This window comes from Anser cygnoides, chromosome 28 (assembly GCF_040182565.1).
Source record: "Anser cygnoides isolate HZ-2024a breed goose chromosome 28, Taihu_goose_T2T_genome, whole genome shotgun sequence".
Taxonomy (NCBI): domain Eukaryota; kingdom Metazoa; phylum Chordata; class Aves; order Anseriformes; family Anatidae; genus Anser; species Anser cygnoides.
This window is the reverse complement of record NC_089900.1, coordinates 147,137-173,351: the sequence shown is the minus strand read 5'-3', so window position 1 is coordinate 173,351 and position 26,215 is coordinate 147,137. Positions and strand designations below refer to the sequence as shown.

Sequence of the window (26,215 nt, the reverse complement as noted above, 5' to 3'; positions counted from 1 at the left end):
GGGCGCTATGGGGCTCTATGGGGCTCTATGGGGCACTATATGGGGCTGTATGGGGCACAAGGGGGCTCTATGGGGCACTATATGGGGCACTATGGGGCGCTATGGGGCACTATGGGGCACTATGGGGCTCTATGGGGCACTATATGGGGCACTATGGGTCCCATGGGGCACTATATGGGGCGCTATGGGGCGCTATGGGGCGCTATGGGGCACTATGGGGCTCTATGGGGCACTATATGGGGCTCTATGGGTCCCATGGGGCACTATGGGGCACTATGGGTCCCATGGGGCACTATATGGGGCGCTATGGGGCGCTATGGGGCACTATGGGGCACTATGGGGCTCTATGGGGCTCTATGGGGCTCTATGGGGCACTATGGGGCTCTATGGGGCTCTATGGGGCACTATGGGGCACTATGGGGCACAAGGGGGCTCTATGGGGCGCTATGGGGGCGCTATGGGGCTCTATGGGGCACTATGGGGCACTATGGGGCACTATGGGGCTCTATGGGGCACTATATGGGGCACTATGGGTCCCATGGGGCACTATATGGGGCGCTATGGGGCACTATGGGGCACTATGGGGCACTATATGGGGCACTATGGGGCACTATGGGGCACTATGGGGCACTATGGGGCACTATGGGGCACGATGGGGCACTATGGGGCTCTATGGGCCCCGCGGGTGCCGGTGGGGCACTTATGGGGCGCTGTGGGTCTGGGTGTGGGGCGCTATGGGGCACTATGGGGCACTATATGGGGCACTATGGGTCCCATGGGGCACTATATGGGGCACTATGGGGCACTATGGGGCGCTATGGGGCGCTATGGGGCACTATATGGGGCACTATGGGGCACTATGGGTCCCATGGGGCACTATATGGGGCGCTATGGGGCACTATGGGGCACTTATGGGGCACTATGGGGCTCTATGGGGCTCTATGGGGCTCTATGGGGCTCTATGGGGCTCTATGGGGCACTATGGGGCACTATGGGGCTCTATGGGGCTCTATGGGGCACTATGGGGCTCTATGGGGCTCTATGGGGCTCTATGGGGCACTATGGGGCACTTATGGGGCTCTATGGGGCACTATATGGGGCTGTATGGGGCACAAGGGGGCACTATGGGGCACTATGGGGCACTATATGGGGCACTATGGGGCACTATGGGGCTCTATGGGTCCCATGGGGCACTATGGGGCACTCACTTATGGGGCCGTGCCGTGGGGCAGTCGCGGCACAGCCTGCAGCAGGGGGACGCGGACGGCGCGCGGCGCCTGGGGCGCGTGGCCAAGCTGCTGGCGGGGGTGGCCCTGGCGGGGGGCCCTGCTCATCGCCGCCTCCTGCGCCATCAACTTCGGCCGTGAGTGCCCCAAAAACCCCCCTTTCTCACCCCAAATCCCCCCTCTCCGCCCCCTGACAGCCCTTCCTGCCCCAAACCCCCCTTTCTGACCCCAAATCCCCCTTTCTCTACCCCCAAATCCCCCATTTCTTCCCCAAAATCCCCCCCCACCCCCTGACATCCCTTTCTGCCCCAAATCCCCCCTTTCTGACCCCAAATCCCCCTTTCTGACCCCAAATCCCTCCTTTCCTCCCCCTGAAATCCCTTTCTGACCCCAAATCCCCTTTTCTGACCCAAATCCCCCCTTTCTGACCCAAATCCCCCTTTCTGACCCCAAATCCCTCCTTTCCTCCCCCTGAAATCCCTTTCTGACCCCAAATCCCCCTTTCTGACCCCAAATCCCCCTTTCTGACCCAAATCCCCCCTTTCTGACCCCAAATCCCCCTTTCTCTACCCCAAAGCCCCCTTTTCTTACCCCCAAATCCCCCTTTCTTCCCCAAAATCCCTCATTTCCTCCCCCTGACAGCCCTTCCTGCCCCAAATCCCCCCTTTCTCACCCCAAATCCCCCCTTTCTCTACCCCCAAATCCCCCCTTTCTCTACCCCCAAATCCCCCATTTCTTCCCCAAAACCCCTCCTTTCCACCCCCTGACATCCCTTCCTGCCCCAAATCCCCCCTTTCTGACCCCAAATCCCCCTTTCTGACCCAAATCCCCCCTTTTCTGACCCAAAATCCCCCCTCTCCACCCCCTGACAGCCCTTTCTGACCCCAAATCCCCCCTTTCTGACCCAAATCCCCCCTTTTCTGACCCAAAATCCCCCCTCTCCACCCCCTGACAGCCCTTTCTGACCCAAATCCCCCTTTCTGACCCAAATCCCCCTTTTCTGACCCAAAATCCCCCCTCTCCACCCCCTGACAGCCCTTTCTGACCCCAAATCCCCCTTTCTGACCCCAAATCCCCCTTTCTGACCCAAATCCCCCTTCCTGCCCCAAATCCCCCCTTTCTCTACCCCCAAATCCCCCCTTTCTTCCCCCCAAATCCCCCTTTCTTCCCCCAAATCCCTCATTTCCTCCCCCTGAAATCCCTTTCTTCCCCCAAATCCCTCCATTCTTCCCCCAAATCCCTTTTCTTTCCTCCCAAATCCCTCATTTCTTCCCCAAAATCCCCCTTTCTTCTCCCCAAATCCCCTTAATTCCCCCAAATCTCCCCTTTCTGACCCAAATCCCTCCTTTCTCTGCCCCAAAATCCCCTTTTTTTCCCTAAAATCCCCTTTTTCACTCCAAATCCCCTTAATTCCCCCAAATCCCCCTTTCTTCCCCCAAATCCCCCTTTCTTCCCCAAATCCCTCGCTTTTCTCCAAAATCCCTGGTTTTCTCCCCAGTCCCTTGGTATTTCCCCAAATCCCTTTCTTTTCTCCCCAAATCCTTTGCCATTTCCCCCCAAATCCCTCGTTATTTCACAAATCCCCTTCTTACTTCCCCAAATCCCTCCTTTTGTCCCCAAATCCTTTGTTATTTCCCCCAAATCCTTTGGTTTTCCCCCAAATCCCTTCTTTTCATCCCCAAATCCCTTTTTTCCCCAAATCCCTCATTTCTTCCCCCAAAACCCTTGTTCTTCCCCCAAAACCCTTGTTCTTTCCCCAAATCCATTCTTTCTCACCCCAAACCCTTTATTTTCCCCCAAAATCCCCATTTTTCCCCCCAAATCCCTTATCCCCCCAAATCCCTCATTTCCCCCCAAAATCCCCATTTTCCCCCCAAATCCCTTATCCCCCCCAAATCCTTCATTTTTCCCCAAAATCCCCATTTTCCCCCAAATCCCTTATCCCCCCAAATCCTTCATTTTTCCCCAAAATCCCCATTTTTCCCCCAAATCCCTTATCCCCCAAACCCTTCATTTTTCCCCAAAATCCCCATTTTTCCCCCCAAATCCCTTATCCCCCAATCCCTCATTTCCCCCAAAATCCCCATTTTTACTTTTTCCCCAAATTCCCGTTATTCCCCCCAAACCCTCCTTTTTCCCTAGAATCCCCCAATCTCCCCCCAACCCCCCCCCCCCCCACCCCAATTTTCCCCAAATCCCCCGTTTTCCCCCAAACTAACGCCCGTGTCCCCCCCCCCAGTGTTCCAGTGAGGACCCCCCGGACCCCCGGACCCATTTGGGGGTCGCCTCCTGCCCCCCCCCCCCCCCCCCCACGTCCATCGGGGGGGGGCGCTGCCTGCCTGCCCCCCCCGTCCGTCCGTCCGTCCCGCGGGGGGGGGGCACCGCCTGCCCGCCCCCCGTGTCCGTCTGTCCGTCCGGGACCCCCCCCCTCTGTCTGCGGCCCCCCCCCCACGCGCGGGGCCCCCCCATTGCGGGGGGGGCCGGGGGGGGGGGGGGCCGGGGGGGGCGCGTTTGTATCGGCGCATGAAATAAAGGCTGCCTGCATGGACGGGACCCCCCAAAATGGGGACCCCCCCCAAAATGGGACCCCCCCAAAATGGGGACCCCCCCAAAATGGGGACCCCCCCAAATGGGGACCCCCCCAAAATGGGGACCCCCCCCCAAAATGGGGACCCCCCCCCAAAATGGGGACCCCCCCAAAACGGGGACCCCCAAAATGGGGACCCCCAAAATGGGGACCCCCCCAAAATGGGTACCCCCCTCAAATGGGGACCCCCCAAAATGGGACCCCCCCCCCCAAAATGGGGACCCCCCCCAAAATGGGGACCCCCCCAAAATGGGGACCCCCAATAAATGGGGACCCCCCTCAAATGGGGACCCCCCCAAAATGGGGACCCCCCCCCAAAATGGGGACCCCCCCAAAATGGGACCCCCCCCCTCAAATGGGGACCCCAACAAAATGGGGACCCCCCAAAATGGGGACCCCCCCAAAATGGGGACCCCCTCAAATGGGGACCCCCCAAAATGGGGACCCCCCTCAAATGGGGCCCCCCCTCAAATGGGGACCCCCAAAATGGGACCCCCAAAATGGGGACCCCCGAAATGGGGACCCCCCCAAAATGGGGACCACCCCCAAGGGGGACCCCCCCCGAAGGGGGACCCCCAAATGGGGACCCCCCCCAAAATGGGGACTCCCCCGAAGGGGGAACACTGCACTGGACCCCCCCCAAAATGGGGACCCCCCACGGAGCCCCCAACCCCTTTGCCCCCCCCCATTGCCCCCCGTAATTGGGGACCCCCCACTGAGACCCCCCAATAAATGGGGACCCCCTGGACCCCCCATGCCCAAGACCCCCCATTGGGCCCCCCATAACCCAAGACCCCCCCCCCAGACCCCCCATCGGGCCCCCCCCAATAACTGCCCCCCCCCCCCGGCCCCCTCCCAGCCCCCCTGGACCCCCCAGACCCCACTGGGACCCCCCAGCCCCCCCCCATACCCAAGACCCCCCACAATAAATGGGGACCCCCCATAACTGCCCCCCCCATAACTGCCCCCCCTGCCCCCCCCCCATACCCAAGACCCCCCCATTGGGACCCCCCCCCACCCAACCCCCCCCACAATAAATGGGGACCCCCCCATAACTGCCCCCCCATAACTGCCCCCCCCCAAATGCCCCCCCCCCATCCCCCCCCCCCCCAAAAAACCCCCCCCACGGCTCAGACCGGGTGCGCGTTTATTAAGGTGGGGGGGGGGTAACGAACCAAGCAATTAATTAACGAACCAAGCAATTAATTAACGAACCAACCAATTAATTAACGGGGGGGGGGGGGGGCCCGGGGGGGGCCTCAGTCGCTCTGGCGCGCCCCCCCGTCCATGGCCGCCAGGCGCCGCGCGGCCCCCCAGCTGCAGCAGGTGCAGCCCCCTTGAGCAGCGCCAGGGGCGCAGAGCCACAGCAGGGCGCGGAACAGCCCCGGGCCGCCCGGCACTGCGGGCACCAGTACGGACCAGTAAGGACCAGTACGGACCAGTATGGACCAGTACGGGCCAGTACGGGCCAGTACGGGCCAGTACGGGCCAGTACGGGCCAGTACGGGCCAGCAGGCGTCCCTGCGGCCCTACAGCCCCCCCCAGTGCTTCCTGGTGCCCCCCGGGACCTCCCGGTAACTCTCGGTGCACCCCCCAGTAACGCCCAGTACCACCCCAGTACCTCCCAGTTCAGCCCAGTATCTCCCAGTGCCCCCCCAGTACCTCCCAGTGTCCCCCCACTATCTCCCAGTGTCCCCCCAGTACCTCCCAGTGTCCCCCCAATACCTCTCAGTGCCCCCCAGTAACTCCCAGTGCCCCCCAGTTCATCCCAGTATCTCCCAGTGCCCCCCAGTTCAGCCCAGTATCTCCCAGTGCCCCCCAGTCCCCTCCCAGTAGCCCCCAGCCCCCTCCCAGTCCCTCCCAGTAGCCCCCAGCCCCCTCCCAGTGCCCCCCAGCCCCCTCCCAGCGCCCCCCAGTCCCTCCCAGTAGCCCCCAGCCCCCTCCCCAGTGCCTCCCAGTGCCCCCCAGTCTCACCAGCAGGCCCCTCCCCGAAGTACACCAGGTAGAGGCTGCAGTAGAACCCCCTCATTGCCGGCACACACCAGGAACAGGACGGGCTGGGGGCGGGGCCAGGAAGGAGGGGGGCGTGGTCAGAGAAGGGGCGTGGCCTCCCGTGGCCCCGCCCCCTCAGGCCCCGCCCCCACTCACGCGGTGCCCGTAGTAGAGCTGCAGCAGGCGGCTCCCGCCCGGCCCCGCCCCCTTGTGGCTCTCGGCGCCCTCCAGGGTGCAGCTGGGGGAGGGGGCGGGGCTCGTGGAGGCCACGCCCACAGCCACGAGCCACGCCCCCATCGCAAACAGGCCACGCCCACCCAGGCCACGCCCACCATATAGCCACGCCCAACTCCACAGGCCACGCCCCTCCCGAAGGCCACACCCCCACACCCCCTCCCCCTCCCCACACCAAAGCCCCGCCCACCCGACAGCCCCGCCCGCTCAAAGGCCACGCCCACCCGAGCGACCACACCCGATCACCCCAGGCCACGCCCACCCCAGGCCACGCCCGCCCCCAGGCCACGCCCACTCCCCAGGCCACGCCCCCTTGCGACACCCCCAGCCAGTCCCTGCCCCCTACTCGAAGCCCCCCACCCCAAGACCACACCCACCAACCCCTCCAAGCCCCGCCCCCTCCAAGCCCCGCCCCTCCAAGCCCCGCCCCCACCATGACCACGCCCCCACCATGACCACGCCCCCTTTTCCCTCCTCCCCCTCCCCGCCCCCTTCTCCACCCCCCACCCCCTCCCCACGCCCCCAAGCCCCGCCCCCCGCAGGCCCCGCCCACAAGACCACACCCACCTACCCCAGGCCCCGCCCACGCCCCAAGCCCCGCCCCCACTTGGCCACGCCCCCTTTCCCTCCACCCTCCTCCCCTCGCAGCCCCCCCTGCCCCCCGGCCACGCCCCCCAGGCCACGCCCCCGGAAGCCCCGCCCCGGAAGCCCCGCCCCCCGGAAGCCCCGCCCCCGGAAGCCCCGCCCCCGGAAGCCCCGCCCACGTGTGCAGGTGCAGCCAATGGCTGGCCACGTCCAGGACCATGCTGAGCTGCAGCCAGGGGGCGGCGGCCGGGTAGAGCAGGGCGAGGTTGAGCAGCAGGCACATGGCGGCGCAGCGGTCCGTCAGCATGTCCAGCATGGCGCCCAGCCGCGAGCCTGGGGGGCGGGGCGTCCCGCGGGGGGCGGGGCTTAGCCGGGAAGGGGCGGGGCCTCGAGGAGGGGGCGGGGCATGAGGGAGGGGGCGGGGCCTCGAGGACGGGGCGGGGCATGAGGGAGGGGCGGGGCCTCGAGGAGGGGACGGGGCATGAGGGAGGGCGGGGCCTCGGGGACAGGGCGGGGCATGAGGGAGGGGGCGGGGCCTCGGGGAGGGACGGGGCATGAGGGAGGGGGCGGGGCCTCGAGGACGGGGCGGGGCATGAGGGAGGGCGGGGCCTCGAGGAGGGGACGGGGCATGAGGGGGCGGGGCCTCGAGGACGGGGCGGGGCATGAGGGAGGGGGCGGGGCCTCGAGGACGGGGCGGGGCATGAGGGAGGGGGCGGGGCCTCGAGGACAGGGCGGGGCATGAGGGAGGGGGAGGGACTCAGGGATGGGGGCGCTCAATGGAGGGAAGCCCCGCCCACGAGAGGCCACGCCCACCCCTAAAGCCCCGCCCCTATAAGCCCCTCCCACCTCAATAAGCCCCTCCGACCAAGGAGCCCCCACCCTGCCCCCCCGTAATGCAAGGCCCGGCCCCGCCCATGGAAGCCCCGCCCACTTTTCGAGCACAACCCCGCCCACCACGAGGCCACGCCCCACCGCCGAGGCCACGCCCACCGGCACGGCCACACCCACTCGCAAGCCCCGCCCACCCCAGCTCCATTCCGTGCTGCAAGGGGGTGGGACACGCCCCCTGGAGACCACACCACCATAAGCTCCGCCCACTCATTAGCCACGCCCACTCCCTGGCCCCGCCCACCCACAAGCCCCGCCCACCCCACCCCCAACAGCAGCCCCATCTTGGAGCCCCCTATGGAGGCCCCGCCCCTCCCACCGAGGCCCCGCCCCCCTCCCACCGAGGCCCCGCCCCCTCCCACCGAGGCCCCGCCCACCCCAGAGGCCCCGCCCCCTCCCACCGAGGCCCCACCCACCCCGCAGGCCCCGCCCACCCTGCCCCAGCAGCCTCGCCGCCAGCCCGTCGACGGCGTCCAGGAGGGCGCTGAGCACGTAGCAGGCGGCCGCCGGGCCCGGCTCCCGCGGCATCAGCACGAAGGCGGCCGCCGCCAGCAGCACCCGCACGTAGCCTGGGGGGGGGGGGACACACCAGTACAGCCAGTGCCTCCCAGCGCCCTCCCAGTATCCTCCCAGTATGCCCAGCGCCACCCCGGTGCCTTTCCAGTACCTCCCAGCGCCCCCCCGGCGCTTCCCAATGACCCCCCAGTGCCTCCCGGAGGCCACCCGGTGCCTACCAGTAGCCCCAGGGCCCTCCCAGTATCTCCCAGTAGCCCCAATGCCCCTTCCAGTACCCCCCAGTATGCCCAGTGTCCCCCCAGTACCTCCCAGTGCCCCCCCAAAACTCCCAGTGTCCTCCCAGTATCCCCAGTACCCTCCTAGTTCCTCCCCAGTGCCTCCCAGTAGCCCCAGTATCCCCACTGCCCCTCCCAGTGACCCCCAGTAGCCCCAGCATCCTCCCAAGTGTCACCCAGTGCCCTCCCAGTATCCCCATTACCCTCCCACAGCTCCCCAGTAGCCCCAGTAACCCTTCCAGCATCCCCAGCCCCCCCAGTGCATCCCAGCATCCCCAGTGCCCTCCAGCGTATCCCAGTACCCCCAGTGTCCCTCCCAGTGTCTCCCAGTACTCCCAGCACCCCCAGTAGCTCCCAGTCCCTCCCAGTGCCCCCAGTATCCCCCCCAGTGTCCTCCCATCACCCCCCAGTCCCCTCCCAGTAGCTCCCTGTGCCCCCAGTACTCCCAGTCCCTCCCAGTGCCCCCCGCTCACCGATGATGTTGGGCACGAACAGGAAGACGTTCCTGCTCCCCTCGCCGCCCGCCATGGCCCCCCCGCCCCCCCGGTGGTCCCGCCCGGCGCCGCCGCGGCCCCTTTAAGAGCGGCCGGAACCAACCGCGCCGCGAGGGGGAAGCGCGCAGGGTTCTGCGCATGCGCACAGGCGGCGAAGCGGGCGCGGCCCTTCCCGCGCATGCGTCGGGCGTCCCGCTGCCCGCCCCTCCCTCCCCGCGGGGTGCTGGCAGCCGGCCCCGCGCATGCGCGCGGCGGGAAGGCTCCGCCGGGGCACGTGACGCTCGGCGGCCAATGGGCGCGGCGGAGCTGTTGCCATGGCAACGGGAGATAAGGGGGGAAGAAGCAGCCAACTGAGAGCGGGGCTGATTAATGAACGCAATTAAGGGGCGCGGAATTAATCAGGGAGCAATCAGCGTGTGATTAACGAGCGTTTAATTAATAAAAATACAGATAATTAATTAATTAGCGCTCCTTTAATTAAATTATAGTCGAGGAGGCCTCTCCGAGGGCCCGCAGGCCCCAAGATGGCCGCCAGGCCTCGCTGCCCGCCCCCCCCCCCCGCGTTGCATCACAAGAGGGGCGGGGCCAGGTGGGCGTGGCTTATCTCTATAGCCACGCCCACAGCGCCACACCCAGGCCTCTGGGTCCTGGCAGGGGTGTAGAGAGGGGCCTGGGGGGCCTCTGGGTCCTGGAAGGGGTGTAGAGAGGGGCCTGGGGGGGCCTTGAAACCACCCAACCCCCCCCCGGGGAGCCCCGAAACCACCCAAACTCTTACGGGGAGCCCCAAAACCTCCCCCAAACCACCCAGAGGAGCCCCAAAACCTCTCAAATTCCCCCAAGGGAGCCCCAAAACCCCCATGGTCTCTCTGGGGAGCCCGAAACCCCCGAAATCCCTCCTGGGGAGCCCCAAAACTACCAGAATTCCCCCGGGGAGCCCCAAAACCACGCAAATCCCCCCAAGGGAGCCCCAAAACCTCCACGGTTCTTCCGGAGAGCCTCAAAACCGCCACAATTCCCAACGGGGAGCCCCGAAACCACCCAAATCCCCTCTGGGGAGCCCGAAACCACCAAAATCCTTAAAAGGGAGCCCCAAAACCACCAAAACTCTTAAGGGGAGCCCCAAAACCACCCAAATTCCTACAGCGGAGCCCCAAAACCACCCAAACCCTTACGGGGAGCCTCGAAACCACCAAAACTTTTATGGGGGAGCCCCAAAACCACCCAAATCCCCCCCCGGGGAGCCTCGAAACCTCCAAAATCCCCACAAGGGCGCCTTGAAACCACCAAAACTCTTCAGGGGGAGCCCCAAAACAACCCAAATTCCTCCTGGGAGCCCCAAAACCACCCCAATCTCCCCTCGGGGAACCCCAAAACCACCCCAAAACCACCCAAATCCCCCGGGGACCCCCAAAACCACCCCAATCCCCCCGGGGAGCCCCGAAACCGCCGGCGGCCGGACAGAGCAGCGAGACGAGGAGCAGGGGCGAAGAAAGTCATCGAGAACCCGAAACCGAGGGGAACGGCCCCGAAACGCGGCCCCGCGGCAATAAATAGGGGGTCCCCGGCCCCACGGGGGGGGGCCGATAAAAGGGGGGGGGGGTCCTCAGGTCAAACGAGGGGGCCCCAGTATAAAAAGGGGGCTCCCAGTACAAAGAGGGGGCCCCAGTAAAAAGGGGCTCCACGCTGGGGGGGGCTCTGCCTCCAAAAAGGGGTCCCCGGCCCCAAAATGCGGGGTCTGACCCCAAAACGGGAGTGTTTGACCCCAAAACGGGGGGTCCCCGACACCAGATGGCGGTCCCCGGCACTAAAATGAGGGTTTTGAGCCCCAAAAGGGGGTCCCCGGCCCCAAAAATGGGGTTTTTCAGCCCAAAAGCAGGGAGATCCCCAAAACAGGGGTTCCGGCCTCAAAATGGAGGTTCCCGGCCTCAAAAAAAGGAAAGTCCCTGACCCCAAAAGGGGGTTCTTAGCCTCAAAATGGGGGTCCCCGGCCCCAAATCGGGTTCTCAGCCCCAAAAAGGGGCTCTCTGGCCTCAAAACGAGTGTTCTGGACCCAAAATTGAGAGTCCCGGCCTCAAAATGGAGAGGTCCCTGGCCTCAAAATGGGCGTCTTGGCCCCAGAATGGGGGTTTTGACCCCAAAGCGGTGTTCCTGCCCCCCAAAAGGGGGTCCCCGGCCTCAAAACAGGGGTCCTGGGCCCAAAACTGGGAGTCCCGGCCTCAAAACGGGGAGGCCCCCGGCCTCAAAACGGACACCTCGGCCCCAAAGTGGGGGGTCTTGGCCCCAAAAAGGGGGGGTTTTAGCCTCAAAATAGGGGGGTTTTAGCCTCAAAACGGGGGGTTTAGCCCCAAAACGGGGGTCTTGGCCCCAAAAAGAGGGGTTTTAGCCTCAAAATGGGGAGGTTTAGCCCCGAAACGGGGGGTCTTGACCCCGAAAGAGGCACCTTGGCCCCGAAAAGGGGTCCCCGCCCCCAAAGCCGGGGCTCCCCGCATCTCCCTGCCGGGACCACGGCCTCCCCGGCCTCCCGTGGCCCCGTGGCCTCCGTCACCTCCACGGCCTCCTGGGGGGCGGCTGGGGGGGTGCCGGGGGCCTGGCGGGGGGGCCGGGGGCGGCGAGGGGGCCCCGCGGGCGGGGGCGAGGGCGCGGGATGCGGCTGGCGGGGGCGGCGGGCGGCGGAGGAGGCCGAGGCGGTGGCGGAGGCCGGCGGGGAGCGGAGGCAGCGCCCGCAGGAGGAGGGCGAGGAGCCGGGGGCGAGGGGCGGCCGGCGGCGGGGCCGGGGGGGGCCCCCCTCGGGGCGGGGGGGCCGGGCACGGGGAGGCGCGGCGGAACGCCCCCCCGCTTGTTGGCCTTGGGGAAGAGGCGGAAGAGGCCGCGCTCGGAGGCCAGCCCCAGCCTCTGCAGCGCCCCGAAGAGAGGCCGGGGCAGGCGCAGCAGCGCCCGCAGCCACCAGCGGCCGGCCCGGCGGGGAGCCCCCCCCGCCCCGGGCGGCCCCCCCCCCCGGCGGGACCCCCCCGGCCCCGGGCGGCCGCCACCAGGAGGTAGAGCGGGAGGGAAGAGCCAGGGGGAGGCCAGGAGGCGCGAGGCCAGCAGCAGGACGGGCACGTGGAGGCCGCCGGGGGGGGCGGCGGCACCAGCAGCGGGCGCCCAGCCCCAGCAGCGCCGCCAGGGGGCGCCGGGGGGGCCGGGAGGAAGAGGAGGAGGAGGAGGAGGACGAGGAGGGAGGAGGAGGGGGGAGGAAGGAGGGCGAGGCCCGCGGGGCGGGGCGCAGGCGAAGGCCAGCCCCACGGCCGCCCCCTCCAGCGCCGCCCGCGCCCCCAGCCCCGCGCCCACAGCGCCCCCCGCCAGCGCCAGGGCCCAGCAGGGGGCGGGGGGGGGCAGGAAGGGCGGGGCGGGGGGCGGGGCCTCGGGAGGAGGCTCCGCCCCCCGGGGAGGCTCCGCCCCCGGGAGGGGGCGGCGGGGGGGTGGGGGGGGGGCGGGGATCCTCCTCCTCCTGTGGGGGGGGGAGGGGGGGTGTCGGTGCGGTGGCCCCGCCCCCAACGCTCGCACAGGCCCCGCCCGCCCGTGGCCACGCCCACTTGTAGCCACGCCCACCCGAAGCCACGCCCCCCAGGCCTTTAGCCCCGCCCACGCTCCTGCCACCCGCATTGAAACCCCCTGGCCCCGCCCCCTTTGACCACACCCCTTTAAGCCCCGCCCCCTTTAACCCTACCCGCTGGCCCCACCCCCGCCCCCTTTAGCCCCACCCCTCCTTCACTTGGCCCCGCCCCCTCTGACCACACCCCTTTAAGCCCCGCCCCCTTTAACCCTACCCAGTGCCCCCGCCCCCTTTAGCCCCACCCCTCCTTCACCTGGCCCCGCCCCCTCTGACCACACCCCTTTAAGCACCACCCACTTCACCCCACCCCCTTTAGCCCCACCCCCTCTGCCCCACCCACTTTGGCCCCACCCCCTTAAGCCCCGCCCCTTGTCCACATAACCCCACCCTCTGACCACACCCCCCTTAAGCCCCCACCCACTTGTCCATGTAACCCCGCCCCCTCTGACGACACCCCCTTAAGCCCCGCCCCTTCAACCCCACCCTCCTTCACTTGGCCCCGCCCCCTCTGACCACACCCCTTTAGCACCGCCCACTTCACCCCACCCCCCTTTAACCCCACCCACTTTGGCCCCACCCCCTTAAGCCCCGCCCCTTGCCCACGTAACCCCACCCCCTCTGACCACACCCATTTAAGCTCCGCCCCCTTTAACCCTACCCATTGACTCCGCCCCCTTTAACCCCACCCCCTCCTTCACTTGGCCCCGCCCCCTATGACCACGCCCATTTAAGCCCCGCCCCCTTTACCCCACCCCCTTTACCCCCACTCTCCCCGCCCCTGCCCCCTTTGGCCCCGCCCCCATCTGACCCCGCCCCCTTTGGCCACGCCCCCCGGCCCCGCCCCCCAAGCCCCGCCCACCTGCCGGGTGCCCACGTGGGGCGGGGGGGGGCTCCGGCTCCTCCCCTCCTCCTGCGGCTCCTCCTCCTCCGGGGGCGGGGCCTGAAAGGGGGGGCGGGGCGGTGGGGATGAGATATGGGGGTGGGCCCCCAGCGCCCCATAGATGTGGGGCAGGGCCCCCAGCGCCCCATAGATGTGGGGCAGGGCCCCCCACAGCCCCCCAGCGCCCCATAGATGTGGGGCAGAGCCCCCCTCCCGGCAGCCCCATAACCCCACAGATGTGGGGCTGGGACCCCCAAGTGCCCCACAGCGGCCCCATAACCCTAAAGATATGGGGCAGGAGCCCCCCAGCGCCCCATAGATGTGGGGCAGGGCCCCCCAGCACCCCACAGATGTGGGGCAGGGCCCGCAGCGCCCCATAGCGGCCCCACAGCCCCACACATGTGGGGCAGAGACCCCCAAGTGCCCCATAGCGGCCCCATAACCCCAAAGATATGGGGCAGGAGCCCCCCAGCACCCCATAGATGTGGGGCAGGGCCCCCCAGCGCCCCATAGCAGCCCTATAACCCCACAGATGTGGGGCAGGCCCCCCGTAGCCCCCTAGATGTGGGGCTGGGACCCCGAGTGCCCCACAGCGGCCCCATAACCACGTAGATGTGGGGCAGAACACCCCCAGCACCCCAAAGCAGCCCCATCACCCCCAAAAATGTGGAGCAGGAGCCCCCCAGCGCCCCACAGATATGGAGCAGAGCCCCCCAGTGCCCCACAGCGGCCCCATAACCCCACAGATGTGGGGCAGGGCCCCCAGCACCCCACAGGAGCCCCAAAGCCCCCTAGATGTGGGGCAGGGCCCCCACTGCCCCATAGCGGCCCCATAACCCCACAGATGTGGGGCAGGGACCCCCAGCACCCCACAGGAGCCCCAAAGCCCCCTAGATGTGGGGCAGGGCCCCCACTGCCCCATAGCGGCCCCATAACCCCACAGATGTGGGGCAGGGACCCCCAGCACCCCACAGGAGCCCCAAAGCCCCCTAGATGTGGGGCAGGGCCCCCACTGCCCCATAGCGGCCCCATAACCCCACAGATGTGGGGCAGGGACCCCAGCACCCCATAGATGTGGGGCAGAGCCCCCCCCCCCCCCCAGCAGCCCCATAACCGCAAAGATATGGGGCAGGGCCCCAGTGCCCCACAGATGTGGGGCAGGGACCCCAAGCGCCCCCTGACTTACGGCTGGGGGCTCGGTGACGGAGCCGTCGGGGGCGGGCGGGCGCCTTCCTCCCCCCTCCTCCTCCTCCTCCTCCTCCTCGTCCCCGTCCTCGTCCTCCGGCCCCGAGGCGTTGGTGGCACTGGTGGCACTGGTGGCACTGGTGGCGCTGGTGGCGCTGCTGCTGCGGCTGGCCAGGCTGCCGTCCCCCGGAGCCTCCTGGGGATACTGGGTGAGGGGGGGCACTGGGAGGGGACTGGGGGGGCACTGGGAGGGGGTATGGGGGCACTGGGGGGCACTGGGAGGGGACTGGGGGGCACTGGGGGTGGGATATGGGGACATCGGGGCCATTTGGGTCTGTTTGCGGGAATTTAGGGTCGCTGGGGATAGGATTTGGGGCCGATTGGGGCCATTTTGAGCCCAGTTAGGGCCATTTAGGGCTGCTTAGGGCCACCTAGGGCAGGATTTGGGTCTATTTAGAGCTATTTGGGGCCTTTTGGGGTTCCTAATAACAAAATATTAAGGCGTTCGGGGTTTTTCAGGGTCGCTAACAACAGCATTTAGGGCTATGTAAACCTATTTAGGTCCACTTAGGAGCCCTAAAAACGGGATTTCCGCTCATTTAATACATTTAGGATAGGATTTGAGACTTTTTACGGCTATTTAGAGCTTTTCAGATTCCTAAATAAACAATTTGGGGCCATTTGGGGCCATTTGGAGGCTATTTAGGGCTATTTACGGTGGGGAGACGACCCCGGGGTACTTTTGGGGTGCTGGGGGTATCTATGGGGCACCGTGGGGTGTCTATGGGGCTCCGTGGGGCACTATAGGTTATCTATAGGGCATTATGGGGTGCCTATGGGTCGCTGTGGGGCACTGTGGGGTGTCTATACGGCCCTATGGGTCGCTGTGGGGCACCGTGGGGCCCTATAGGTTATCTATAGGGCATTATGGGGTGCCTGTGGGTCACTGTGGGACGCCGTGAGGCCCTGTGGGCTATCTATAGGGTGCCATGGGGCACTGTGAGGTGTCTATGGAGCGCTACGGGGCCCTATAGGGTATCTATAGGGCACTATAGGGTGCTGTAGGGCTCCGTGGGGCACTATAGGTTATCTATAGGGCATTATGGGGTGCCTATGGGTCACTGTGGGGCACCGTGGGGTGTCTATGGGGCGCTGTGGGGCTCTATGGGGTGTCTATAGGGCCCTATGGGGCACTGTGGGGCTCCATGGGGCACTATAGATTACCTACAGGGCATTATAGGGTGTCCATGGGTCGTTGTGGGGCGCCGTGGGAGGGTACCTGTGGGGCACTGTGGGGTGTCTATGGGGCGCTGTGGCGCTATATAGGGTATCTATAGGGCCCTATGGGTCACTGTGGGGCACTGTGGGGTATCTATAGGGCACTGTGGGGTGTCTATGGGGCGCTGTGGGGCTCCATAGGGTATCTATAGGGCACTGTGGGGTGTCTATGGGGCGCCGTGGGGCTCTGTGGGGTATCTATAGGGCCCTATGGGGCACTGTGGGGCCCTATAGATTATCTATAGGGCATTATGGGGTGCCTGTGGGTCGCCGTGGGGTGCCATGGGGCACTGTGGGGTGTCTATGGGGCGCTGTGGGGCTCTGTGGGGTGTCTATAGGGCCCTATGGGGTGCTGTGGGGCTCCGTGGGGCCCTATAGGTTATCTATAGGGCATTATAGGGTGTCTATGGGTTGCCGTGGGTCGCCGTGGGTCTCGCGCGCGTCTCACCTGGTCGGGGCCGCGGGGGGCCCCGCGTGCAGCCCCCAGGCCGGGCGGCGCCGGGGGGCAGCTCCGGGAGCTGCAGGAGGCGGGGGGAGCACCGCGGGGGGCGGGGGCGACACCAGCGGGTGCTGGGGGGGCGAAGGGGGGGGGGGCGGGGGGGGGGGGGGGGGGGGGGGGGGTAACGGGGGGGTTGGGGGGTCGGGGGGGGGGGTTGGGGGGGGGAAATGGGGAGGGTGGGGGGGGGGGGGGAAATGGGGGGTTATAGGGGGGGATGGGGGGGTTTGGGGGGGTTATGGGGGGGTTACGGGGGGTTATGGGGGATTGGGGGGCAATGGGGGGGGTATTGGGGGGGGGTTTTGGGGGGGATGGGGGGGGTATTGGGGGGGTTTGGGGGGTTATGGGGGGGTTATGGGGGGGTTATGGGGGATTGGGGGGCAATGTGGGGGGTATTGGGGGTTTCAGGGGGATGGGGGGTTTTGGGGGGGGTTATGGGGGGGTTACGGGGGATTTGGGGGGGTTGGGGGTCAATGGGGGGGGGTGGGGTAAAACGGGGGGGATTGGGGTCAAAACGGGGCAGAAAAGGGAACCGGGGGGGAAATGGGGGTGGGGGGAGAGAAATGGGGCGGGGTCAGCACCCGCCTGTGGCCCCCGCCCCCCGACCACGCCCACGTGACCACGCCCCCCTTGGCCCCCACCCCCGTACCCCCTCCCCACCCCCCACCCTAAAGCCCCGCCCCCTCTGACCCCGCCCCTCGTAGCCCCACCCACTTTGAGGCCCCACCCACCCCGACCACGCCCACCGTGGCCCCGCCCCCAAATTGACCCCGCCCCCTTAACCCCTGCCCCCACCATGGCCCCTCCTTCCCCCCACCATAGCCCCGCCCCCACGTGGCCCCGCCCCACGTGACCACGCCCCCGTAGCCCCGCCCCCACATTGGCCACGCCCCCACCCCCTCCCCCCTGTCCCTGCCCCTGTGACCACTCCCAGCGTGGCCCCGCCCCCGACCCCGCCCCCACGTGACCCCGCCCCCACGTGACCCCGCCCCCAGTAGCCCCGCCCCCACCTTGGCCACGCCCCCCACCCCTCAGACCACTCCCAGCGTGGCCCCCGCCCCCGACCACGCCCCCAGAGGCCCCGCCCCCGACCACGCCCCCACGTGACCACGCCCCCACGTGACCGCGCCCCCACGTGACCGCGCCCCCACGTGACCACGCCCCCACGTGACCACGCCCCCCACGTGACCACGCCCCCACGTGACCACGCCCCCACGTGACCGCGCCCCCACGTGACCACGCCCCCACGAGGCCCCGCCCCTCACCGCCAGCAGGAGCTGGGCGCGGGGGCGCTGCTGCGGCGCCTTCTGCAGGCAGGCGGCCACGAAGGAGTGCAGGGGGGGGGGGACCTGGGGGGGGGGGGGATTTGGGGGGGTCCTGGGGGGGCTGGGGGGGCCTTGGGGTGCCTGGGGGGGGGCTTGGGGGGGGTGCTGGGGGTCCTCAGGGTGCCCTGGGGGGCTTTGAGGGAGTTTTGGGGGGGCATTTAGGGGGGTCGGGGGGGTTGGAGGGAACTGGGGGGGCCTGGGGGGTCCAGGGGTGACTTCGGGGGGGGGCTTGGGGAGATGGGGGGAGTGGGGGGGAGTGGGGGGTCCCAGGGAGGGTTTGGGGGTCCCAGGTGGTTCCTGGGGGGGGGGGGTCCCATGGCTTTGGGGCCGTTCCTGGGGGTTTTGGGGGAAGATCTCAGGGATTTGGGGCCCCCCGGTGCATTTTAACCCCCCTTGGATTTAGGCCCACCCCCCAAGTGGATTTAGGCCCCGACCCTATGGATTTTACCCCCTCCCCTTGGATTTAGGGCCCCCCCCCCCCGTGGATTTCGCACCCTCCCCCCACGTGGATTTAGGGCCCCCCTCTGGATTTGGGCCCCCCATGTGGATTTGGGGTCCCCCCTGAATTTTGCCCCCCCTTGCGGATTAACCCCCCCCCCCCCCCGTGGATTTCACCCCCTCACCCTCGGATTTAGGGCCCCCCCCCGTGGATTTGGGCCCCCCCCAATCTATATTTGGGGCCCCATCCCAAGCATTTGAACCCCTTCCTTGCGGATTTTACCCCCCCCTTTGGATTTAGGCCCCCCATGGATCTACCCCCCCTTTAGATTTGGGTGCCCCCCCTTTGGATTTGGGTCCCCCCTTTGGATTTGGGTCCCCCCCCCCCAAATTTAGGGCCCCCCCCCACCATCGGGCGGGCTGCAGCGCGGGCGGGGGGCTCTGGGCGATGTGGTACAGGGCGCTCATCGCGTTCAGGTTGAAGAGCGGCGGCTTCCCCTCGGCTGTTTGGGGGGCAGGGGGGCACAGGGGGTGGGGGTCAGCCCCCCAGGCCCCCCCCCCGTTTAAAAAAGCCCCCAACCCCCCCCGCTACGCACCCAGCTCGATGCAGGTGATGCCCAGCGACCAGACGTCCGCCCGCCCGTCGTAGTGCCCCTCCTCCATGGCCAGGATCACCTCGGGGGCCATCCTGGGGGGAGGGGCAGCTGTGGGGCAGGCTGGGGGGCTGGGGGGCAGGCTGGGGGGCCACGCTGTGGGGCTGGGGGGTGCTACGGGGCAGGGGGTGCTATGGGGCAGGGGGAACTATGGGGCAGGGGGAGCTATGGGGCAGGGGGAGCTATGGGGCACAGCCTGGCGGGGGGGCAAGCTATGGGGCTGGGGGGCTGCTATGGGGCTGGGAGGCACGCTATGGGGCTGGGGAGCTGCTATGGGGCTGGGGGGCAGGCTGTGGGGCTGGGGGGCTGCTATGGGGCTGGGGGGCAGGCTGTGGGGCTGGGGGGGGGGTGCTACGGGGCAGGGGGGTGCTACGGGGCAGGGGGAGCTATGGGGCAGGGGGAGCTATGGGGCAGGGGGAGCTGCTATGGGGCAGGGGGAGCTATGGGGCTGAAAGTTCTATGGGGCAGGGGAGCACGCTATGGGGCGGGGAGGGCTATGGGGCAGGGGGTGCTGTGGGGCTGACAGTGCTATGGGGCAGGGAGAGCTATGGGGCTGAGTTCTATGGGGCACGGGGAGCTATGGGGCACGGGGAGCTATGGGGCAGGGGAGCACACTATGGGGCAGGGGGTGCTATGGGGCAGGGGGTGCTGTGGGGCTGACAATGCCATGCGGCAGGGGGCACGCTATGGGGCGGGGATGGCTATGGGGCTGGCAGCAAGCTGCGGGGCTCGGAACAAGCTATGGGGCTGGCGGCGTGCTATAGGGCAGGAGGTGCTATGGGGCAGGGAACAAGCTATGGGGTGGGGGCCGCTATGGGGCTGGGGGCTATGGGGCACAAGACACGCTGTAGGGCTGGGTCCTGCTATAGGGCAGGTCCTACTGTGGGGCGGTCTCGCTATGGGGCAGGGCCCCGCTATGGGAGCAAAGACCCGCTGTGGGGCTAGACCGTACTATGGGGCAGGGGGGACGCTATGGGGCAGGGAAGGTGCTATGGGGCCGGGGCCCTGCCGTGGGAGCTGAGACCCGCTATGGGGCTGAAACCCGCTATGGGGCCAGGTCTCTCTATGGGGCCAGGTCTCGCTATGGGGCCGGGGCCCTGCCGTGGGGCCGAGACCCCCTACGGGGCACGGTCCCGCTGTGGGTCAGGATCCCTCTATGGGGCCGGGCTCCTCTATGGGGCAGGGTGCGCGCCGTGGGGCAGGGCCGCGCCGTGGGGCAGGGCCGCGCCGTGGGGCAGGGCCCCCCCGTACCAGTAGGGCGTCCCCACGAAGGAGTTGGCCGGGGAGCTGCCGGCGGCCGAGCCGAAGTCTCCGAGCTTCACCTGCCCCGGCGGCGCCAGCAGGATGTTGCCGGCCTTCACGTCCCTGCCGAGAGCGCCGTGGGGCTGGGGGGCGGGATGTGGGGCGCGGGGTGGGGCAGGGGGGTGGGTTTGGGGCTGGGGGTGGGGCTGGGGGGCTGGGGGGTGGATATGGGGCTGGGGGTGGGGCTGGGGGGCACGCCGTGGGGTTGGGGGGTGGATATGGGGTGCGGTGTGGGGCATGGGGGTGAGTATGCAGCAGGGTGTGGGGCTGGAGGTGGGCTGGGGGGTGGATATGGGGCATGGTGTGGGGCAGGGGGTGGGGCTGGGGGGCACACCATGGAGCTGGGGGGTGGATATGGGGCTGGGGATGGGGCAGGGGGCGGGATGTGGGGCTGGGGGTGAGGCTAGGGGGCACCCTGTGGGGCTGGGGGTGAATATGGGGCACGCCGTGGGGCTGGGGGGTGGATATGGGGTGTGGTGTGGGGCAGGGGGCACGCTGTGGGGCAGGGGTGGGGTGGGGGGGGGCACGCTTGGGAGCTGGGGCACGGTGGATATGGGGTGTGGTGTGGGGCTGGGGGTGGGGCTGGGGGGCACGCCGTGGGGCTGGGGGGTGGATATGGGGTGCGGTGTGGGGCAGGGGGGCACGCTGTGGGGCTGGGGGTGGGGCTGGGGGAGCACGCCGTGGGGCTGGGGGGTGGATATGGGGCACAGTGTGGGGCAGGGGGCAGGTGTGGGGCAGGGGGTGGGGCTGGGGGGAACGTTGTAGGGTTGGGGGGTGGATATGGGGCATGGCGTGGGGCTGGGGGTGGGGCTGGGGGGTGGGATGTGGGGCGTGGGGTGGGGCAGGGGGCTGGGGGTGGCACAGGGGTGGGGCTGGGGGCACCCTGTGGGGCTGGGGGGGTGGATATGGGGCACGGTGTGGGGCAGGGGGTGGGGCTGTGGGGGGGATATGGGGCTGGGGGTGGGGCTGGGGGCACAGCATGGGGCTGGGGGGTGGATATGGGGCACGGTGTGGGGCACGGTGTGGGGCTGGGGGGCGGGTGTGGGGCAGGGGGTGGGGCTGGGGGGAACGTTGTAGGGTTGGGAGGTGGATATGGGGCATGGTGTGGGGCAGGGGGCAGGTGTGGGGCTGGGGGGTGGGTATGGGGCAGGGTGGTGTGGGGCAGAGGGGTGAGTGTGGGGCAGGGCGTGGGGCAGGGGGTGGGCTGGGGGGACATAGGGTGAGTTTTGGGGCAGGGTGTGGGGCTTGGGGGCACGCTGTGCGGCTGGGGGGGTTGGGTGTGGGGCTGGCTGTGGGGCTGGGGTTTTGGTGTGGGGCAGGGTGTGGGGCTGGGGGTTGGGTGTGGGGCAGGGCGTGGGGCTGGCTGGGAGACGCAGGGGATGTGGGGTGGGTTTGGGGGCAGGGCACGGGGCTGGGGGATGAGCTGTGGGGCTGGGGGGGTGGATATGGGGCAGGGCGTGGGGCTGGGGGGGATGTGGGGCTGGGGGTGGGATTGGGGCGCAGGTGTGGGGCGGGGCCGTGGGGCAGGGGGAAGAACGAACGAGTTTGGGAGGAGGAAAGGAGCTTGTGGGGCAGCCGTGGGGCAGCTGTGGGGCGCTGTGGGGCGGCTATGGAGCGCTATGGAGCGCTGTGGGGCAGCTATGGGGCAGCTATGGAGCGCTGTGGGGCAGCCATGGGGCGGCTGTGGGGCGCTGTGGGGCAGCTATGGGGCAGCTATGGGGCAGCACCTGTGGATGATGCCGTGCGCGTGCAGGTAGGCCAGGCCGTGCAGCGCCCCGAGCAGGATGGCGGCGATCTCCTCCTCCCGCAGCGGCTTCCGGTGCGCTGGGGGGTCGGGGGGGTGAGCGGGGCCGGGGGCGCCCCACGGCGCTGCCCCACAGCGCCCCCGCCCCACAGCACCCCCGCCCCACAGCCCTGCCCCACAGCGCCGCACTCACCCTCCAGCAGGTCGGCGGCCGAGCCCAGGCAGTACTCCATCACCAGCTGGGGGGGGAAGGATCAGGCCCTGCCCCATAGCGGGACCTGCCCCATAGCGGGACCCTGCCCCATAGATTCCCCTGCCCCATAGCGGGCCCTGCCCTGCCCCACACCGCTATGGGGCGCCCCCTTCCCCCCGGGGTCTCCCTGCCCCACATCCCCCCCAGGCCCTCTCTTATGGGGTTTTCCTGCCCCGCGTCCCCTCGCTGTGGGGTGCCCCACATCCTATGGGGCGCCCCCAAGTCCCCCCCATGCTATGGGGCACCCCCCAGCCCGCTATGGGGCGCTCCCCAACCCCCCCACGCTATGGGGTGCCCCCCAAGTCCCCTGCCCCACACCTCCCCGCTATGGGGCACCCCCAAGCCCCCCCCCCACGCTGTGGGGCACCCCCAGCCCCCCTCCCGCTATGGGGCGCCCCCAAGCCCCCCCCCCACGCTATGGGGCACCCCCAGCCCCCCCGAGCTGTGGGCACCCCAAGCTCCCCGGGCAGCCCCCAAGCCCCCCCCATGCTGGGGGCGCCCCCCAAGCCCCCCCCCGACCCCGGCCCCCCATGCTATGGGCGCCCCAGCCCCCCGCCGGTGGGGCGCCCCCAGCTCGCTATGGGGCGCCCCCAGCCCCCCCCTCACCCAGGCGGTGCGGCCCCGCAGGAAGCAGCCCCGGAACTGGACGGCGTTGGGGTGCCGCAGGCGCTGCAGGACCCGCACCTCCCGCACGATGTCCTGCCACTTCTGGGGGGCACCCCGACACCCCGGGTCAGCCCGAGCCACCCCAAGTGCCCCCAAATCACCCCAAATACCCCAGAGTCACCCCAAATACCTCCCATACGCCCCCAAAATCACCCCAAATGCCCCCCAAATCACCCCAAATACCCCAAAGTCACCCCAAACACCTCCCAAATGCCCCCAAAATCACCCCAAATACACCAAAATCCCCCCAAATACCCCCAAATACCCCAAAGTCACCCCAAACACCTCCCAAATGGCCCCTAAATCACCCCAAATACCCCAAAATACCCCCAAATACCCCAAAGTCACCCCAAACACCTCACAAGTGCCCCCAAATCACCCCAAATACTCCGAAATCTCCCCAAATACCCCAAAATCACCCCAAATACCTCCCAAATGCCCCCAAAATCACCCCAAATACACCAAAATCCCCCCAAATACCCCCAAATACCCCAAAGTCACCCCAAACACCTCACAAGTGCCCCCCAAATCACCCCAAATACTCCGAAATCTCCCCAAATACCCCAAAATCACCCCAAATACCTCCCATATGCCCCCAAAATCACCCCAAATACCTCAAAGTCGCCCCAAACACCTCCCAAATGCCCCCCAAATACCCCCAAAGTAACCCCAAACACCGCCAAATACCCCCAAAATCACCCCAAATACACCAAAATCCCCCCAAATCACCCCAAATACCCCAAAGTCACACCAAACACCCCCAAATACCCCCATAATCACCCCAAATCCCCCCAAAATACCAAGTACCCCAAAAGTCACCCCAAACACCCCCAAACACCCCCAAAAATCACTCCAAATGTCCCCCAAATACCCCCAAGTACCCCAAAGTCGCCCCAAATACCTCCCAGATGCCCCCAAAATCACCCCAAATCCCCCAAAATACCCCCAAATACCCCAAAGTCGCCCCAAATACCTCCCAAATCGCCCCGAAATCACCCCAAATACCCCAAGTTACCCCCAAATACCCCAAAACCCCCCAAACACCCCCAAATACCCCCAAAATCCCTCCAAATCCCCCCAGTCACACTAAATACCCCAAAAATCCCCCCAAAGTCACCCCAAATCCCCCCAAAGTCACCCCAAATCCCCCCGAATACCCTGAAAACACCCCCAAAATACCCCAAAATCCCCCCAAATTCCCCCAAACTCACCCCCAATCCCCCCCCCAAATACCCCCCAAATCCCCCCCAAATCCCCCCGGGTCCGAGCAGGACCACAGAACCCCAAATTCCCCCAAAATCCCCCCAGAACCCCCCCAACCCCCCCGTATCCCCCCACCCCCCCCCCCCCGCCCCGCCGTCCCCCAGTGGCTCCCAGTCCCTCCCAGTGCCCCCAGTTGCCCCAGCGCCCACCTCGCTGGCCTGCTTCCCGCTGTAGGACATCTTCTTGATGGCCACCGCCTCGTCCGTGCGCCGGTCACGGGCCTGCGGGGACGGGGGGGGGCGTTGGGGACCCCCGGGGACATTTTGGGGACCCCCCGGGGACATTTTGGGGACCCCCGGGGACATTTTGGGGACCCCCGGAACCCCTTAGGGGCCTCTTGGGGATGTCGGGGACCCCCCAGGGACGTTGGGGACATTTTGGGGACCCCCTGGGGACATTTTAGGGGCATTTGGGACCCCCTGGGGACCTTTTTGGGGACGCAGGGACCCCTCAGGGACCCTTGGGGACCCCCTGGGGACGCTTTTTGGGACCCCTTGGGGACACGGGGACCCCCTGGGGACCCTTTAGGGACATTGGGGACCCCTTGGGGACCCCCTGGGGACACTCTGGGGACCCTTTAGGGACATGGGGACCCCCTCAGGACCCCCTGGGGCCATTTTGGGGCCATTTGGGGGAGCCGTTTTGGGGCCATTTGGGGCCGTTTTGGGGCCATTTGGGGCCGTTTTGGGGCCGTTTGGGGCCATGGGCCATTTTGGGGCCATGGGGACCCTCTCAGGCCCCCCGGGACCCCTTGGGGACACCTTAGGGACACGGGGACCCCTGGGGCCATTTTGGGGCCACTTGGGACCAGTTTGGGGCCATTTTGGGCCATTTTGGGGCCATTTGGGGCCACGGGGACCCTCTCAGGCCCCCCGGGGACCCCTTCAGGACCCTTTATGGACAGGGGACCCCCCTGGGGCCCTTTCGGGGCCGTTTGGGGCCGTTTGGGGCCCCGGTGACGCACGCAGTAGACGGCTCCCGAAGCTGCCGTGGCCGACCTCGCGCAGGTCCCCGAAGAGCCGCTCGGGGTCCTCGGGCAGGAACAGCTCGGCCCCGGGGCCCCGGGGGCGGGGCATGGCGGGGGCGGGGCCTGAGGGGGCGGGGCTTAGAGGGGCGGGGCCCTGAGGGGGCGGGGCTTAGAGGGGCGGGGCTCAAAGGGGCGGGGCTTAGGGGGCGGGGCTGCCCCATAGAGACTGGGTCCTGCCCCATAGCCCTGCTCCATAGCCCCTATATTGCCCCGTAACCCCGCCCCACAGCCCCAGCTCCTGCCCCACAGCCCCCGGTACTGCCCCACGGCCCTGCCCCGTAGCCCCACACCTGCCCCCCAGCCCCCAAACCCGCCCCCACAGCCCCCGATACCACCCCACAGCCGTGCCCCATAGCCCCCGAGGGCGCCCCCAGCCCCTTTATTGCCCCGTAGCCCTGCCCCACAGCCCCCAACCGTGCCCCATAGCCCTAAGCCCACCCCGCAGCCCCCGTCCTGCCCCACAGCCACGCACCAGAGCCCCAAACCTGCCCCGTGACCCCCACTACAGCCCCATAGCCCTGCACCGTAACCCCCAATGGCGCCCCATAGCTCCTAGTGGTATCCTATAGCCCTTATATTGCCCCATAGCGCTGCCCCACAGCCCCAGGGGTGCCCCACAGCCCCAAAGCTGCCCTATAGCCCCTTTATTGCCCCACAGCCCTGCCCCATAACCCCCAATACAGCCCCACAGGCCCCGCTATTGCCCCCTAAACCCCAATACAACCCCGTAACCCTGCCCCACAGCCCCAATACTGCCCCGTAGCCCCTATACTGCCCCACAGCCCTGCCCCACAGCCCCAAACCTGCCCCATAGCCCCCAATACAGCCCCATAGCCCTGCCCCATAGCCCCCAATGACAGATACCTCAGCCCCCATATAGCCCTGTAACCCTGGTGCTCCACAGCCCCAATGCTGCCCCGTAGCCCCTATACTGCCCCACAGCCCTGCCCCACAGCCCCAAACCTGCCCCATAGCCCCACAATACAGCCCCCCACAGCCCCCAATACAGCCCCATAGCCCTGCCCCCATAGCCCTGCCCCATAGCCCCCAATGATGCCCCACAGCCCCCATATAGCCCTGTAACCCTGCCCCACAGCCCCCAAGGGTGCCCCCTAACCCCGCAGCTGCCCCCCAGCCCCTACGCAGCCCCAACGCAGCCCCAACACAGCCCCACAGCCCTGCCCCACAGCCCCAAACCTGCCCCATAGCCCCCAATACAGCCCCACAGCCCTGCCCCACAGCCCCCATACGGCCCCACAGCCCCAATGCTGCCCCCATTGCTGCCCCACAGCCCCCGGCCCTCCCTGAAGCCCCGC

The 26,215-nt window shown here is 67.7% G+C and overlaps 2 protein-coding genes across 2 annotated transcripts in view; both read right to left on the bottom strand.

Annotated features, from left to right (window-relative positions):
- Nucleotides 1-5,072: 5,072 nt before the first annotated feature.
- On the bottom strand, nt 5,073-8,932 carry CDIPT (CDP-diacylglycerol--inositol 3-phosphatidyltransferase). The gene is given in 7 exon segments (XM_066984222.1): nt 5,073-5,212; nt 5,788-5,836; nt 5,838-5,870; nt 5,962-6,043; nt 6,804-6,957; nt 7,947-8,081; nt 8,777-8,932. Coding segments are annotated over 7 exon segments (648 nt in total). The 5' UTR covers nt 8,832-8,932.
- A 280-nt stretch (nt 8,933-9,212) lies between these two features.
- The window catches only part of TAOK2 (TAO kinase 2), a 45,168-nt gene continuing 28,165 nt past the window's right edge, over nt 9,213-26,215 (bottom strand). The window contains exons 2-14 of the mRNA XM_066984165.1: nt 24,871-24,956; nt 24,022-24,093; nt 22,550-22,651; nt 21,884-21,929; nt 21,674-21,770; nt 19,896-20,009; nt 18,588-18,679; nt 18,399-18,494; nt 17,494-17,572; nt 16,181-16,302; nt 14,456-14,659; nt 13,249-13,329; nt 9,213-12,284 (exon numbers count right to left, since the gene is read on the bottom strand). Of these exons, the coding sequence (XP_066840266.1) occupies nt 11,122-12,284; nt 13,249-13,329; nt 14,456-14,659; nt 16,181-16,302; nt 17,494-17,572; nt 18,399-18,494; nt 18,588-18,679; nt 19,896-20,009; nt 21,674-21,770; nt 21,884-21,929; nt 22,550-22,651; nt 24,022-24,093; nt 24,871-24,948 (2,346 nt within the window). The 5' untranslated portion in view covers nt 24,949-24,956 and the 3' untranslated portion in view covers nt 9,213-11,121. The remainder of the gene's footprint in view (nt 12,285-13,248; nt 13,330-14,455; nt 14,660-16,180; nt 16,303-17,493; nt 17,573-18,398; nt 18,495-18,587; nt 18,680-19,895; nt 20,010-21,673; nt 21,771-21,883; nt 21,930-22,549; nt 22,652-24,021; nt 24,094-24,870; nt 24,957-26,215) is intronic.